Here is a 16,012-nt window from a genome sequence, read left to right as displayed (position 1 = left end):
AAAAACTTGGCTGTGCCCTCGCCCCAGTTCTTGAGTGGTCTTTACCATAGCTGATGTTCTTCATTCCACATTGCTGCAGTCCTAACTATTGGGTAGTCCGCTGTCCAGTCGGCCCGAATACCAAAGTATATGGCTGACGTCGGTCACGGCGCATTAGACTGACGTCAGTACGTCAGGGTACTAATGCGCATGACCGACGTCATATCCTCAGTCTTTTTTGCCGCATGGTCCGATGCAGAAGCAATTTTGCGAGTGCAGGTTGGCGTTCTGAAAGTTTCTGAAGTCAGAGTTTCAGACCGAATCAAAGTTGGCTAAGTAGCCCGTTGGGGAATATTTTGTTTTTCTTGCCTCAGTATTTAACCGGATGTCAGAAAAAGTGAATAACTGTATTTCTTGTGGGAAACAGATACCTCATAGGGATTACCATACTTTGTGTATACCTTGTTTAGGGCCTGAGCACGACGTTGTTGGATGCCGCTCTTGTGCTAGATTTAACAAACGCACTATTAAGAGGAGGTTAGACTGTGCCAGGTTAGTGTTTGGGAAGCGTTGTAATTATAAAATGCCGTCGGATGCTCCGGCGCCCGCTTCAGCCAAAAAGCGCAAGGACAAAGCAGCGAAGCCTAGGGGGGAGGAACCGACAGTCCCGGACGCCGGTTCTTTAGAGGGCTCAGTGGAGCCGGAGGTTCTGCCAGGAGTTTCTTTGGAGTCTCAGGGAGAAACTTTATTGTTGCAGGATGTGTCCTCTCAGGAAGTAGGCCAGGCTGAAGGGGCTTCTCAGGTGGCTGTTCTTCCATCTCTTCCTAAGGTGGTTAGGGCCTCGCCTTCTGTTGCCAAGGCTTCTTTAAGAGGCAGGCCTACTTTAGCTTCTGTGGGGTTTCTCCAAGTGTTTCAGGGTCTTTGCCTAAGAAGCATATGCTAAAAATGGCAGAGGATTTGATTACTATGATTAGAGGTTCTATGCCCCCTCCTGATAAGAGGCCTAGGGTGGAACCTGAGTTTGAGAGTTTTGAGCAATGTTCGGAGGCTTCTGAGTCTTCTGCTGAGGACTTGCAGGAGTATCCTCCTTATTCTGATTCTGATGTGGATGATTCTACTCCTTCAGCTTCGCCTCCTGAGGATTTTTCTTTTCAGAGACCCTGCATTCCATGAGGGAGCATTTTAAATGGGAAGGTCAAGATTTCTCTGATTCCAGGAAGAGGCTTAGACAATTCTTGTTTGTACCCCAGCATAGGCCTTTAGCTATACCTCCTGTTCTGAATGTTGTAGAAGATGTTTTTGCAGAGGCTTCACTAAATCCTGATTCTTTGCCTCCTGCACCAGTTAAACCGGATAGGTACTATAGGGTGCCTGAAGCCCATAAGTATCCTTTTAAGAGTCCTAGGGCGGACCCAGAAACTGTCTCTCAGGGGCCTAAAGGTGTGAAGGCTTCTGTGGTTAAAAATCCTGTTCCTCCTGATAAAGAGGCAAGGGCTTTGGATAGATGGGGAAAGAAAGTGTATACTTCTTCCACTTTAGCCATGAGGGCGTTGAATTGTCAGTTTCATATGTTAAAATATCAGAATTATCTCCTTTCACAATTAAAGTCTAAGGTGGATGCTCTGGCTGAAGGTATTGAGTGTAAAGAGCTGCAGGATTTAGTTCATGTTTCTGAACAAATGGGAAAGCATTCTTTGCAGTGTGGTTTTGATGCTGTGCAGGCCTCCTCGAGGGTGGCTGCCACTGGTTCTGTTCTTCGTAGGCACGCCTGGTTGAGAGATCAGAACTTAGCTGAGCATGTTAAGACAAGGATTTTGGATGCTCCTTTACAGTCTGATGTGTTGTTTGGTTCGCCTGTGGAAGCAGTTTTAAAGAAAATGGAGGACAAGGCTAAGTCTATGCAAACTGTTAAGGATTTTTGCAGGTGCAGCCTCCAAGTTTAGTAGAAATTGGCCTACTAAGGGGTGGACTTATCCTGCTTATGATTCCCAGTCTAGGGGTAGGTCTAGACGTGGTAGGGGCAGAGCTCAAGGTTCTTTTAGGCCTAGGACAGGAGTTCACCTGCTCAGACTTCTGGTGAGGGCAGGGGTCAGTCCTTTCGTAAGCAGACCCAATGACCTGCCTTTTCAGCTGCCAGTACATTCTCGCCTGGCGGCACCTCTAGGAGGAAGACTGTCTCTTTTCAAAGAAAATTGGGATTTAATTACCCAAGACAAATGGGTTCTGGATATCATTCACCACGGTTACAGGTTTTATTTCCATACCTTGCCTCCTTTCAAAGGCATGCCAGACATTCCTCCTCTACAAAGAACAGAGGCTCGCAAACAAATTTCTCTGTTACTCCAAATAGGAGCCATTCAGTCAGTTCCTGTGCCAGAAAGGGGCCTAGGATTTTATTCTCGCCTGTTCCTAGTACCAAAGAAGGGGAACACGTGGAGACCAATTTTGGATTTATCTATCCTCAACACTTATCTGGACATTACAAAGTTCAAAATGTTGACGTTACAACAGCTTTTACCTCTGCTGGGCAAAGATCACTGGATGGTAACTTTAGATCTCAAGGAAGCTTACCTTCATGTGCCTATAAGACTAAGTTGCAGAAAGTATCTGCGTTTTCGAGCTGGAAATTCTCATTATCAGTTCTCTGCATTGCCCTTTGGCTTATCTACTGCGCCCAGAGTATTCACAAAGGTTCTGGCTCCAGTGATAGCTTACTTCAGGCTAAAAGGAATTCAAATCTATCCTTACTTGGACGACTGCCTGATTCTGGCTCAAGAAAAGGAAGACCTTCTACAGCATTTGGAATATGTCATAGCAGTGCTAAGATGCCTAGGGTATTCTGTGAACGAAATAAAGTCCAGTCTAGTACCCTCTCAAGACATGTGCTTTCTGGGTGTGAGACTGAATACAGCAGCCCAGATGGCCTTTCTAACCCCGGACAAACAAAAGAATCTTTCCAGTTACTTCCATCAATTATCTCTTCAGTCCGGGCTGACTGCAAGGACAGTCCTTCAAGCCTTAGGGTTCATGGCATCTTGTATTCTGGTGCTTCCCAATGCCAAACTGCATATGAGGAAGCTACAATGGTATCTCAAAAATCTATGGACACAGCACTGCCAGGATTTAGACACTGTCATTCAAATAATACCTTGCATTCAAAAGGAATTTTTGTGGTGGGCTCAGGAATGTCACCTAAACAAGGGACTCTCTGTGACCCGGCCAGGGGCAAGTCAGATTCTAACGACAGATGCCTCAGACATTGCTTGGGGAGCTCATCTAGATGGAAAGTGGATACAAGACAAGTGGCCTGCCAGACTACAGCATCTACATATCAACATGAAAGAGATGTTAGCAGTCCAGTTTGCATTAATGGCTTTCAAGGAGTTACTTCTTCCAGGGCAGGTGTTGATTCTAACAGACAACACAACTGTCATGTGGTACATCAACAAACAAGGGGGAACACATTCTTACCCATTGTGCAGGCAAGCAATGATTTTATGGGAGACGGCGCTCAGCTTGCAACTAACTCTTCAGGCAAGGTTTCTGCCGGGAGCACAGAACTCCTTAGCAGATGTGTTAAGCAGACAAATCATGGATCCCCACGAGTGGAAACTGGATCTTCATGTATTTCAAAAATTGACAGTGTCATGGGGAACTCCAGACATAGATCTGTTCGCTTCTCCACTAAACCACCAGCTGCCAAAGTTTTGCACGAAGGATTTCATCACACAGCTTGGAAAGTGGATGCTCTTTCTTTCAGTTGGAAAAATCTTCATGTGTATGCTTTTCCACCTCTGCCTCTTCTCCCAAAGGTGCTTCTAAAGGTCAGACAAGACAAGCCAAGGATGATTTTAATAGCTCCAGATTGGCCTCGCAGCACTGGTACCCATTACTGAGGAGTCTGGTAAGGAAGCCTCCATGGCCTTTACCCTTGATTCCACACCTATTGTCTCAGAGGGATGGTCATCTGCTCAATGTCAAGCTTCAAACTCTTCATCTAACAGCCTGGCATATTCTGTTTTGAAAGACAGCAGGTCTCAACTTCCTCAACAAGTTTTAAATGTGATTATGGAAGCCAGAAGACCTAGTACAAGGAAAGTGTATGCAGAAAAATGGAAGAGATTTTTATTTTGGACTGCAGCAAAGAATTTGGAGATTTCGGAGCCTAATTTGAGTGTGGCTCTTCAATATCTTACTGAGTTATTGGACAAAGGTTTGTCTTTCTCTTCCATTAAGATTCATGCTGCAGCAATTTCAGCTCACTATGATTGTGACCCACCATTGTTTTCACATCCTTTGTTCAAGCAATTTCTTAGGGGGGCAAAGAATATAAGACCCCCACGTAGAGCTCCTACTCCTGCTTGGGATCTCAATTTTGTGTTGGAGAAACTTACTCTACAACCTTTTGAGCCGGCAGCTACTGCTGACCTGAAATACTTGTCATGGAAGACTGCTTTTTTGTTGGCCATTACTTCTGCAAGAAGGGTTTCTGAGTTACAGGCCCTTATGGCGGTTGAGCCTTTTTTTGATTTTTCATAAGGATAGGGTATCATTACGTACTAATCCTTCCTTTATGCCTAAGGTGGTTTCTAGTGTGGCTTTAAACCAAACTATTCATTTGCCTACTTTCTATGCAGATCCCCAAAATAAAGGGGAAAAGATTTTGCACACTTTAGATGTACACAGGCAATTGCGTTATTATTTAAGCAGGACTAAGGATTTTAGACAGTCTCAGCAGTTGTTTGTTTCTTTTGCTTTGAGTTCGCAGGGCAGGCCTGTGTCAAAACAAACTATTTCTAGGTGGATTGGGTTTTGCATTGCATTTTGTTATTCCCATCATGGCAAAGAGATTCCAGCTGGGATTAGGCCTCATTCCACTAGGGCTACTGCCACTTCAACAGCATTTCTAAGGGGGGTGGCAACTAAGGATATTTTGGAGGCAGCTACTTGGAGTTCAGTGCATACTTTCTCTAAGCATTACCACCTTCCTCTCTACTCTAAGTCTAGGGCTGGTTTTGCCACAGCTATTTTGCAAGGCATGTTATCAGCTCCTGCTTCCTTATGATTTGCCAGCCTCCCTTACCTCTGCTTTGGGATTCTACCCAATAGTTAGGACTGCAGCAATGTGGAATGAAGAACATAGTACAGTTTTGTACCTACCATAAATGTAGATGTTCGAGGATCCACATTGCTGCAGTCCAATTTACCCTCCCTCCTCTCTGTGTTTAGGGGTGGTTGTGTAGGTGAGATTATATTCTGGTACCTTTGTATATATTGTATATATTTTTGGTGCAGGTATGTTTGGTGTGTTTTGGTTTTGGCCTTGTCTTTTTAGGGTCTTCTGACATCTGGGGCAAGAAAAGACTGAGGATATGACGTCGGTCATGCGCATTAGTACCCTGACGTACTGACGTCAGTCTAATGCGCCGTGACCGACGTCAGCCATATACTTTGGTATTCGGGCCGACTGGACAGCGGACTACCCAATAGTTAGGACTGCAGCAATGTGGATCCTCGAACATCTACATTTATGGTAGGTACAAAACTGTACTTTTCAAGCCTCCTGTAGTTGTCTATCACAGAAGTGGCATAAAATAATGATAGCTACCTTCCATTACAAGAAACCACCAGGTCACTTGTCAAATTCAGAATGATACCTCACCCTTTCAGTACACACACGGGTATGCTCACTTGTGTATGTTCCCTAGTGTGCACACACCCATTTTTTTAAAGAACTGGTGACAGAAAAGTTCCCTCGGTAAGTACTAGTTTTATTTGTCTCTAAAAAATGTAAATGTAGCTACTTGCACGCTGATTAGTGCCTGGGATAATCGAGAAGTGGGTCATGCAGATCGCTTCTAGCATCCGTACACAATGTCCTGCAGATTATGGTAATTTTAATAGGTGCAGCCTTTTTCACAGCCGTCATTATTTGAGTTTTATATTTGCTGTGTTCATCATAAAATGTCTGCTGTGTTTTTGAGTCCTGCTATACTGATGAAAAGTAATGGGGAAAAAATGTCTTTCCATTTAGGTTGAGAAGATCCGGCAGGTGAAAACAAAGAGCTTGCAGTTTCAAGTTAGTGCCTTGATAGAGAATCTAGCCAAACTGGAGACTGCCATTCAGTGTGTCAACAAGGTTAGGATAGATGGGCAGACATTACCTGCGGTCAAGAAACGTTTGTTGGCCCAGCTTCATCAAGAGATAGTTAAACTCTGCAGACATTCGCAACCTCATGAAGATGATACCGTTTTTTTGATGCCTCAGGACACCTTGCTTAGCAAAGCCATCCAGTCACTAGGTGGTGTTAGCAGTAGTGCATATGGGCCACTGTCCACTACAACATGGGATGCCCTGAAGTGGGCAGTATGTGGCAGAGTAATGACTTTCACTGTCATTGCTAGAGACCATTCTGGAGATCTGTGTTCTGCTGGTGGGGACATTGTCACTGCTATTGTCAAGTCACGTCAAGGATGTTTTCTCATGGCTAATGTCCGTGATCACCATAATGGAACGTACACAGTGGCATTCTGTCCACAACAAGAGGAGGATCACACCATTTCAGTTATGATAAACAACCAGCACATTCAGCAGAGCCCATTTCAGATTACAGTGCGATCCAGACGCAGTTATTCCAACATTGGAATTCCTGTTAATATGTTTGGAGAGAGAGGTGATGCAGATGGACAGCTTTGTAGACCTTGGGGAGTTTGTGTCACCAAAGATGGTTTCATTATTGTAGCAGACCGAAGTAACAATCGCATTCAAGTTTTTACACCAGGTGGGGTATTTCTTTATAAGTTTGGATCTCAAGGGTCCCTACCTGGTAAGTTTGATTGTCCTTCAGGAGTGACCTGTGATAAAAACAACAAAATTATAGTGGCTGATAAAGGTAACCATCGCATTCAAATTTTCTCATTTGATGGCATTTTTCTCCTAAAATTTGGAGGAAAGGGTAATAAAACTGGGCGGTTCAACTGTCCGTGGGATGTTGCAGTGAGTTCTGAAAATAAGATTGCTGTCTCAGATACCCATAATCATAGGGTCCAGCTCTTCAGTTATGATGGGCAGTTTCTAAGCAGCTATGGATTTGAAGGTGCACCTCAGATGCACATGGCCTCTCCCCGAGGTGTGACCTTTGACCGTGAAGATCGCCTAATAGTTGCAGACTTCAACAATCATCATTTGGTGGTATTTCATGGTGATTTTAACTCCCCCCAGTTCTTGGGTTCTGATAGTGTGCTTGATAAACATTTTCTGTGTCCACAAGGGGTAGCAGTGGACCAGGAAGGGAGAATCATTGTGGCAAATTCCCATAGTCATCACATCCAGATTTTTGAACCTAGTGGACACTTTTTGTGTAAGTTTGGGAGTTTTGGTTCAGGTGTTGGTCAAATGGATCGCCCTTCAGGGTTGGCTGTCACACCAGATGGGCTGATCGTGGTCATAGATTTTGGAAACCACCGTGTCCTGTTATTTTAAGCTGCTTGTTTTCAAAAGGAAGACATTTGTATTATTATTATTATTATTATTATTATTATTATTATTATTCATTTATTTATTATTTGTGTGTTTGTGTTTTGTTTTTGAAAAGTCCAAAAAGTTCTGGTTTGTCTACCTCATTTTTATAAACTCTTAACATTTCCAGAAGTATTCAGGCCTGCCTCACTGCTCACTGTCCTTTGCAAAAATTCTTTGAATGTTGTGTTCACGTGCATATCTGTTAGGTTACTACTGTTTGGTGAATTTGTCCTTTCACTACTCAACTTGATATTCTTTGACCTTCTGCTTATTCATGGCTGCTAAAAGTTAGAGTGCGATCTTTATTCCCTAAACAATTGAAGATTCTCCTGTCTGATGGTTGTTAATTCATACAGATGCTCTCTTTGTTGTTTCAGTGCCTCATTATTGAAGCTGGTTAACAAATCAAGCCAACTGTAATTGGCTTGCACAGTGTGTGTGTGTGTGTGTGTGTGTGTGTGTGTGTGTGTGTGTGTGTTTGTGTGTGTGTGTGTGTGTTATCCTAGTCTTAAGTTCCATGAAATTTATTTTTAACTTGCTTGGAATGTTGGCATTATAGTAACTAAACATTTTGACTTGCATTCATTGTTAGTCACAAATAAGCTTACTCAGCAGAAGTAGCAGGTTTCGTTGTGATAGTGGCCATTTGTGGAAAGTTATATCTGCTTAATAATGAATCCATATTGAGAGGGTGTGACTTTTGGATTTTTTCCATTTTGTGGTGTATGTACATTTTATCAGTGCCCCTCTGATAGTACTTATGACATACCGACTGTAGAGTTTTATCCTGTGTTTTCAGTTGCAGACATTTTTAAATATAGTTTGTTGGGTTTAAAATGCACAGCTTCTGTTTATGGATCTGTTTAAAACACTGGCTAAGCAGAATTATGTTTGTTCTGGCAGACATTGTTTATAGCACATTTGTTGTGGGGGGGGGGGGGTATTGCAGCACGGTCAGTGATATTTTACTTGTACTTCGTGCTGTACTCCAGGTTGGCTGATGGGGCATTCTTCTGTTGTTTTAATTTCTTGTTGAATTGTAAAGTCCTGTTTTTGCACTGAAGAATTTATCGCCTTTTACAGCGTATTGATGCATCAGCAAACTGATATCTGAGCAGGCATTTACAATCCATACCCCTGATGAAGCAGGCATTTACAGTCCATACCCCTGATGAAGCAGGCATTTAAAATCCACACCCCTGACGGAGCAGGCATTTAAAATCCATACCCCTGACTGAGTTGGCATTTAAAATCCATACTCCTGATGAGATAATTGCTCACAAGGACTGTTTTTTGTCTCTGGGATGAGGGCTCACTTAGCTCTTGAAGAGGTTATTACTTAATATTTTATTTCAGAAGTTAAGAAAGAGGAAGTTGGCTTCCCCTAGTGGGTGTTTATCTGTGCCACATTGATTTTGCACATTGCTGCCTTCTCAAAAAAATGAAAATTAGTTTAGTCAGGCTATTTGTCCTTAATTTAAATGTAACGTCTGTGTGCTTTCTTGAGTCCTGTTGTGGGGGTATAGCATACTGTTTCAGTCCTTTCACTGGGGCACCACTTCATTTTTTTATGTCCTGCTGAAAGTTCAAGGCAAAGGTGATAGTTAATGATTTAAGTGATGTTTAGATGTGTCCTGTAAACCCAAGTAGAGTGCAAATTCACACCTCTTTGCACAGTTAAAGAATGCTGCAGCCATAGGGGCTGTGTTGTCAGCTGTATGAATGATTTGTACATAGCCATTTCGCTCATTCTTGTTGGGTAGGGGGCATCTGTTGAAAAATATTGAAGTGCCAGCAGCGATGTGTCAATGTCCTCTTGTTTCAAACACAGAGAAGGTACTGCATAAGCGAGGAACTTGAAGCAGCAGAGAGAATCTGCATGTTAGCAGGTCCCATGGTCGCCTTCAGACTAACTTAGTATTATACCATTTATACAGGTCTGACACATTTAAAAAAAATCAAAGATTGATTGTTGGTTCTTTCTGTGTCCTCCTGATGGTACATAGCTGTTATGATTACACACACGCTAAGAAGCAGCTCAGTTTATTTATAGCTAGCAAGGAGATGTTCATTAAAATTGTCCCCTGACCTTCACACTTCTCAGTTTAAAGATCCATCCATTCCTTTTTACAGAGAAAAAGGAGGTGTGGAATGTGCATGCAGTGTGGCATTAGGAGGTTTATTGGATGCTGCTACCCACCCTAGCCCCACAGTGGCAGAAAAGCATTGCACAGTGCCCCCCCCCCTTCTGGTTTTCACTGCAGCTGCAATCTTCTCACTAGCATCTCCTGCCTAGAGTGCTCCGCAGTTCTTGGAAAGTTTGCATCCCCCCTTCCCAAATGTAGCAGGTGCCATTTTTGGCCTTCCCCAAGTAACACGGTTGCAGTCCTGTGCCAGTCAACACATTGCCCCAGAGTAGGTGAGCAAGCAGTGGGCATTCATTCCCCATATACCCCAGCTGGTCTGTCCACTGCCCAGGCCACAAGGAGGCATATTCAAGGCCAAATCTATGCAGGACCCAGCATTTCTTTGGTTTAACTTCCTAGGTGGTTAATGGAACCGTACTCAGTAAAACTGACTAGTAACAGTATCCAGCCGTCTTTGTTAGATGAGGCATGGCCACTTGGATATTGAAAGATGAGTCCCATTGTATTTTGCAGCTTTGTAGCATTTGTTTGTGATCTTCCTAATATCAGTGTGTGTGTAAGAGTGGAGTTTGTGTTTCTGTAGTCCTAAAATTGTTTTAACAGTTGATATTGGCAATGGACCATTAGACCTCATATTTCCTAAAGCATAATCTGATGTATGAAAGGAAAGTCACACATCTATTGCTTGATTGCTTTGAATGTCCTGATACTTAGCATTTATATTGATTTTACTTTGTCTGTTGTCTTCCATGACACGAATCAAAAGCTTTAAACTTACCTGTTCTTTTTTCTGCCTTTTGCTGTTTTTACAGCTTTGATTGCACTGTGTCTGTTTGTAAAATTACAAAACATTTGGCAAGACATTAGGAAAATGAGCTGCAGTCGGACGTCTGGACTCTGCTGCACCTGATTATTCCTTTCAGTCGCTCTTCCTCTCCATTTTTCTCATGTAGAGAGCACTCTTCACCTTAGAGCTTTTCCTCAAGCGGTCATGCTTTTGTAGTTTTAGGAAAGAATTACTTTCTTCTTGACTAGAATCTGAAGCATCCTGTTGATACAACTTTCCAAAGGACTGAATGGAATATATGACTCGTTTCACAGTTCTAGAAGCCATTGAGTTTACCATAGAAATTGCACTTTTCGTTCTTGTCATCATACTTTTTCTTGCACAGCAACAGTGTTTTCTCACTTGTCAAATAGAGATACAAGATGCCAGTTTCTAAATCATTCTACCTGATACATGATTGGTTCGATTCCTCTTTTTTTGTTTTTTTCCATTTGGGCTTCATGAACTCGTGCATTAGTGTTTACTCCTAGTGTAATTGTAGTGCCATGTACTAGTAATTGTGAAACGGGACATAAGAGGCAAAGGGTCTTTTAGTAGAAACATACTTGGCTACAACCCAGTAGCAAATTTTATTCATTTTATCTCCTTTGAAAGTCGAGGTCAGAGAGCCTTTTGTGCATTGTTTTGTGCAAAGGAGGTATTTTGTTGTGAGGTGGGTATTGGAAGACTGCATTCCTGATCGGACAGTTTGATAGAAAGTAATGGAATTATACGTGGAATCCCTGTTACTCGTTGCCCAAAACACACACACACACACACACACACACACACACACATATATATGTGTGTCTGTATAATGTTTCTGTTTGTCCTCATGGTTTTCGCCAGCTGCCATTATATGCTAAGGGCAACCTTTCTGCACACTTTACTTTTTACATGTTTATCACAGAGCACTTGGGTAAATCACCCACAAAAGGTTTTAGAACAGCTTGAATCTTTTAAATTTTTTAATCTGGTTTCTGTGCCCAGCTGAGGTTTGGGGCACACTACAGTGAGAGAAGTTCGCACACACTGCACTGTACTATAGGTGTGAGTGGTCACCTTAGTAGTCCCTTATCACAGCTTTTATTGCTGAACAAGTAAACAGTTATATCAGAAGTATTAGTTGGTATAACACTGAATTGGCACAAGTGTCTGTGTGTGTGTTGCGAGCGTACGGCTTCTGCTGTATTGGTTTTGTTCATATATTGCTCCTGGCTTTGTTCTCTTGACTATATTTACTTTGTTACTAAATGTGTATTTATTTTCTAGACTGGAGAGGCAGCAAGATGAGATCTCCAATAAGGTTTTTTCTGGCAGAATATACTAAACGTTGACAATGAAAGTAAAATAGGCATAGCTAGTGTGTGTAATGTGTTCAAAATATTAAAATGCTGACTTCATTCAGCTGTTATGTTCTGGTTGAGGTTAATGATTTTGTATCGACATTTAACCATTACGAAGTAAAAATTTCATATCACAGTTTAAGTATGCCGTATGTTGCTGCTACTGTTTAGCATTTAAAAAAGTTGTTTTGCTGTGCAGTATCTCTGTATTACTGGATTTGTTAATACAGGCATTTGCCCTGTGGCCGTTTTGCGTTCTTGCATTTATTTTTTGCAGGCAAGTAAACTTCTTGTTGGATAAGCTTAGTACTGTTCCCTACATGCAGTTTTACATGTTAAGGGCCTTGACTTGAGACATTTTATTTTGCATTTCTAAAAATATGTTAGTTTTAATATGTTTTAAGTCCCAAGAAACCTGAGGAAGAAACTTCCATCGTCTCTTACTGTTTACTTAATGTTAGTGTCAGGTGTGAAATCTAACTGGTTAAGGTTTTTTATTATCCATTGTTTTGGATGTTTTATTGTCAAAAGTATTATGAAGAAAATTTGTACATGGCTCAACACATTTCATTGTGCAGAATATTATTTTGGAGTTTTATGTTTTTTCTTTAATTCTCCGCTGCAGATTTTATGGAACTTCCAGTAACGTACATATTTTATAGGTGCAAGTGGTTCGTTGTCCTGTATAAATTGAGATGTAAAGGGTGATATGCTTATACCCTTAGTCTTATAAAATATTACAGTCAGAATAGAAGGTTCACAGGTTCTGTGACTCTGAGGTTTGTATATGTGTCGTGCAGAAGATTGAGTTTCTGGGTTTGAAAGGCACGGACTGAGTTCATCTCTGTGTAATGATCTTGCTTTACAGAGATGGAACTTGACTAATACTATAAAAGTAGAGAAGTGATGTAGGGCATGTCACATCATACACTGTGAGGTGTATGGGGGTTGTGGGATATATGACCAAACTTGAGTTGCTAAAGTAAAATTGTTGAGATTCTGGTTATCCTAGAAAGATGTTGATAGCACATCAGCTGGATCAGGTAATCAGGTTATTGGCTCAGATTCAGAAAGTACTTAATTATAATAAATGTGTTTGATAACTGGGTGCACTTTGATTTGAGTTAATTATAATAAATGTTTGATAACTGGGTGCACTTTGATTTGAGGGTGCACTTTGATTTGAATTTTGTCATTTATAGTCCTAGAATGAGATCTCGGTGGTTCCAGATCATTCATTGTCATTGTGAGTGGTCATATCAGTGGTTCTTTTATATTTTTACAAGGGTTAACAATTGCCAGCAGTTGTCCTAACTAGACAGTTATTATTAATGTCCATACAGAAGTTTGGCAGAAGCCTTTACATAGCTCTGTATTTGTTGGACCACACAGGATATTGCACCAGAGGTCCTGCCTATGACAGGTTGATACATTGTAGACATTCCAGGGAAATTGTAATAGCTGGCACTCACTGATGTGACACACTGTTGGGTTCCTGCCTTTGACTTTGGCACTCAGAGCATCAGTCTTGGTAATGTAGTCACTCTTATTATGTATGTCCTCTGCAAGTTGTGTGGCATATGACCATATTCAGTTTTAAAGAGCTGGCATGTATTTCAGTTTGTATTGGTTGGCATGATGACTTGGCATTGTATGTTTTTTTTTACGCAAGGAGTCCTACACTTTGGTGAGGTAGCGACATAGTAGGCCTTTGGAGTGCTTTGTTTGCTGCTGTGTAGTGGTGGATGAAACTGTACTATGTGCAAGTTATGTAGCAAAATAACATAGTGACTAGACCTTCCTGCAATTCGGATAGCTCTAATGATTCCTAAATAACATAGTGACTAGAACTTCTGTAATTTGGATAGCTCTAATGATTCCTAAATAACATAGTGACTAGACCTTCCTGCAATTCAGATAGTTCTAAGGATTCCTAAATAGCATAGTGACTAGAACTTCTGTGATTTGGCTAGCTCTAAGGATTCCTAAATAGCATAGTGACTAGACCTTCCTGCAATGCGGATAGCTTTAAGGATTCCTAAATAGCATAGTGACTAGAACTTCTGTGATTCGGATAGCTCTAATGATTCCTAAATAACATGGTGACTAGACTTTCTTGCAATTCGGATAGCTCTAATGATTCCTAAATAACATAGTAACTAGACCTTCCTGCAATTCGGATAGCTCTAATGATTCCTAAATTATAAAGTGACTAGAACTTCCTGCAATTCGGATTGCTCCAATGATTCCTAAATAGCATAGTGACTAGAACTTCCTGCAATTCAGATGGCTCTAATGATTCCTAAATAGCATAGTGACTAGAAATGTTGTTATTCGGATAGTTCTAATGATTCCTAGATAGCATAGTGACTAGAACTTCTCAATTCGTATAGCTCTAATGATTTCTACTTTTAACCTTGGAAGTAAACCTCTGAAGTTCTGCTACTGCTACACTGAATCATTGAGAGCAAAGGCACCTGTGCAACTGCAAGGTGTTACTTTGACACAGGTAACTGTGCGTTAGCAAAGGTCATAGTCTTCACGTGATTCCATTTTGTAAGGGGCTATAGCTGCATCTGAATGCTCTTACCACTTTCTGTGGAGAAGCTTTATCTTCTGTACTCAGTAGCATTAGATGTAGTTGAATCGTATTAACTTTATCCTACTGGTTAGCTTCAGTTTATTCTCTAATACATTCTTTCGTTTTACAAAGATGTACATTTTATGTACCAGAGAAGCAGGCTGTAAAATTGTGGCAAAACTCTCTAAGCATTTTTTTTTGTTTTTTTTTTTTTACTGGATTGCAATTTGATTTCTTTATGCTGACTTTTACTTAATGGTTATTTCACAATCATGTTATTTAGTTGTGTATATTTATTGCTGTTGCTGATAGCTTGCTGTTCACCAGTGGGTTTACTGTCTTTTAACTGATATCAGATTGTGGATTTGTATGTTCATCTTTTCCACTCTGAATTTATGACAATCTGTTGGATTTTGTACCTTTACCACTTGTACCTAAACACAGATATTGCATTAAACTGACTGTAGTGTATTGTTATACAACTTTTATATGTTTATTTTGCCTGTACTGAGTGAAAACTGATTTCCTGAAACTTTGGTGCAGTTTGATTTTAAAATAAAAGAGTTCATGGCAGTTGTGTGTTTGTTTATTCTCAGTATTTTGAGATGTTATCTTGATGATGTGATGCGTTTCAGTTAATTGAAATTGCATTCCTTTCCTAAAGGATTCAACTGCTCTGTTACTTTGCTGCTTCTTTCGTGCAAATTTTAAAATAAATTTTCTTTTTATAGGTTAGGTGGTTGCATTTTGTGGTTATACAGCATCATTGCACAGTGAGACCTCTTGAAATTGTAAAGAAAAAGTGCTTATTTTAGTCTTTGAAGTTATGCCATTAAATGAGTACAGTACATGTATTGATGCTTGGTGATTCTACCCTATTAGCTTGCTACTTACACAATAGAAATGTGATTTAATAAGTGGAGGTCCTTCCTGTGAATGTCCAGATTAAGGCTGGCAGGAAGGTATTGCAATCAAAATACTCTACTAAATTGCAAAATGACAGGGGCAGAAAAAAAGTGTTTCCTTTTGTAGTGCCTTGCTTTATAGGGGTTCCCCTAGAAGGAATGTTGCCAAGGTACTGTGAAAGAAACACTTGTTCTGATGTTAATCTTCATTTATCCTTGATGTGTGGGACTCTGTTCCGACTCTTGGAACTAGTTCGGCTGTTATAACAGCTTGCAAGAACTAAAAACTCTCGAGCTGTCCCTACCCAGAATGTCCCTCTCTAGATTACCTCAGATCTCGTTTGCTGCTCTTCTGAATAACATGAGTCAGCTGAGATAAGAGTATTTTTTCTTATTTTTCTTAATTGACTGGGTAGGTAGAAAAGATTTATTTTTTTTCTCCTGTTGACTTCTAGTATTCCTCTCCTTTACACTTCATTGGTAGTTTTTCTATTCTATTCCTGTTTTGGGAATTCATAGTTTTTTTTTCTCTGTTACAGTTGTAGTTAGATACTTAAATTTTGTGAGTAAGTGTGTTATCTACCTTCTTAACTCATGGTATCTGTTCTATCATTGTCAGTAGCTGTATCCCTTTCTCCCTACCTGTCAGTAGTTCTTGCCTACCGTTGTCAGTAGCTGTATCCCTTTCTCCCTACCTGTCTGTAGT

At 40.9% G+C, this 16,012-nt stretch overlaps 1 protein-coding gene across 1 annotated transcript in view; it reads left to right on the top strand.

Moving 5' to 3' along the window:
- The window catches only part of LOC122790050 (E3 ubiquitin-protein ligase TRIM71-like), a 140,919-nt gene extending 125,945 nt beyond the window's left edge, over positions 1 to 14,974 (top strand). Inside the window, exon 4 of the mRNA XM_044057617.1 lies at positions 6,014 to 14,974. Within this exon, the coding sequence (XP_043913552.1) occupies positions 6,014 to 7,462 (1,449 nt within the window). The 3' untranslated portion in view covers positions 7,463 to 14,974. The remainder of the gene's footprint in view (positions 1 to 6,013) is intronic.
- The last annotated feature ends 1,038 nt before the right edge of the window (positions 14,975 to 16,012 follow it).

This window comes from Protopterus annectens, chromosome 15.part0 (genome assembly GCF_019279795.1).
Source record: "Protopterus annectens isolate FY-2018-M chromosome 15.part0, PAN1.0, whole genome shotgun sequence".
NCBI classification, from domain to species: Eukaryota; Metazoa; Chordata; order Ceratodontiformes; family Protopteridae; genus Protopterus; species Protopterus annectens.
Note: the sequence above shows the minus strand (reverse complement) of the source record. Positions and strands in the feature narration are given on the sequence as shown.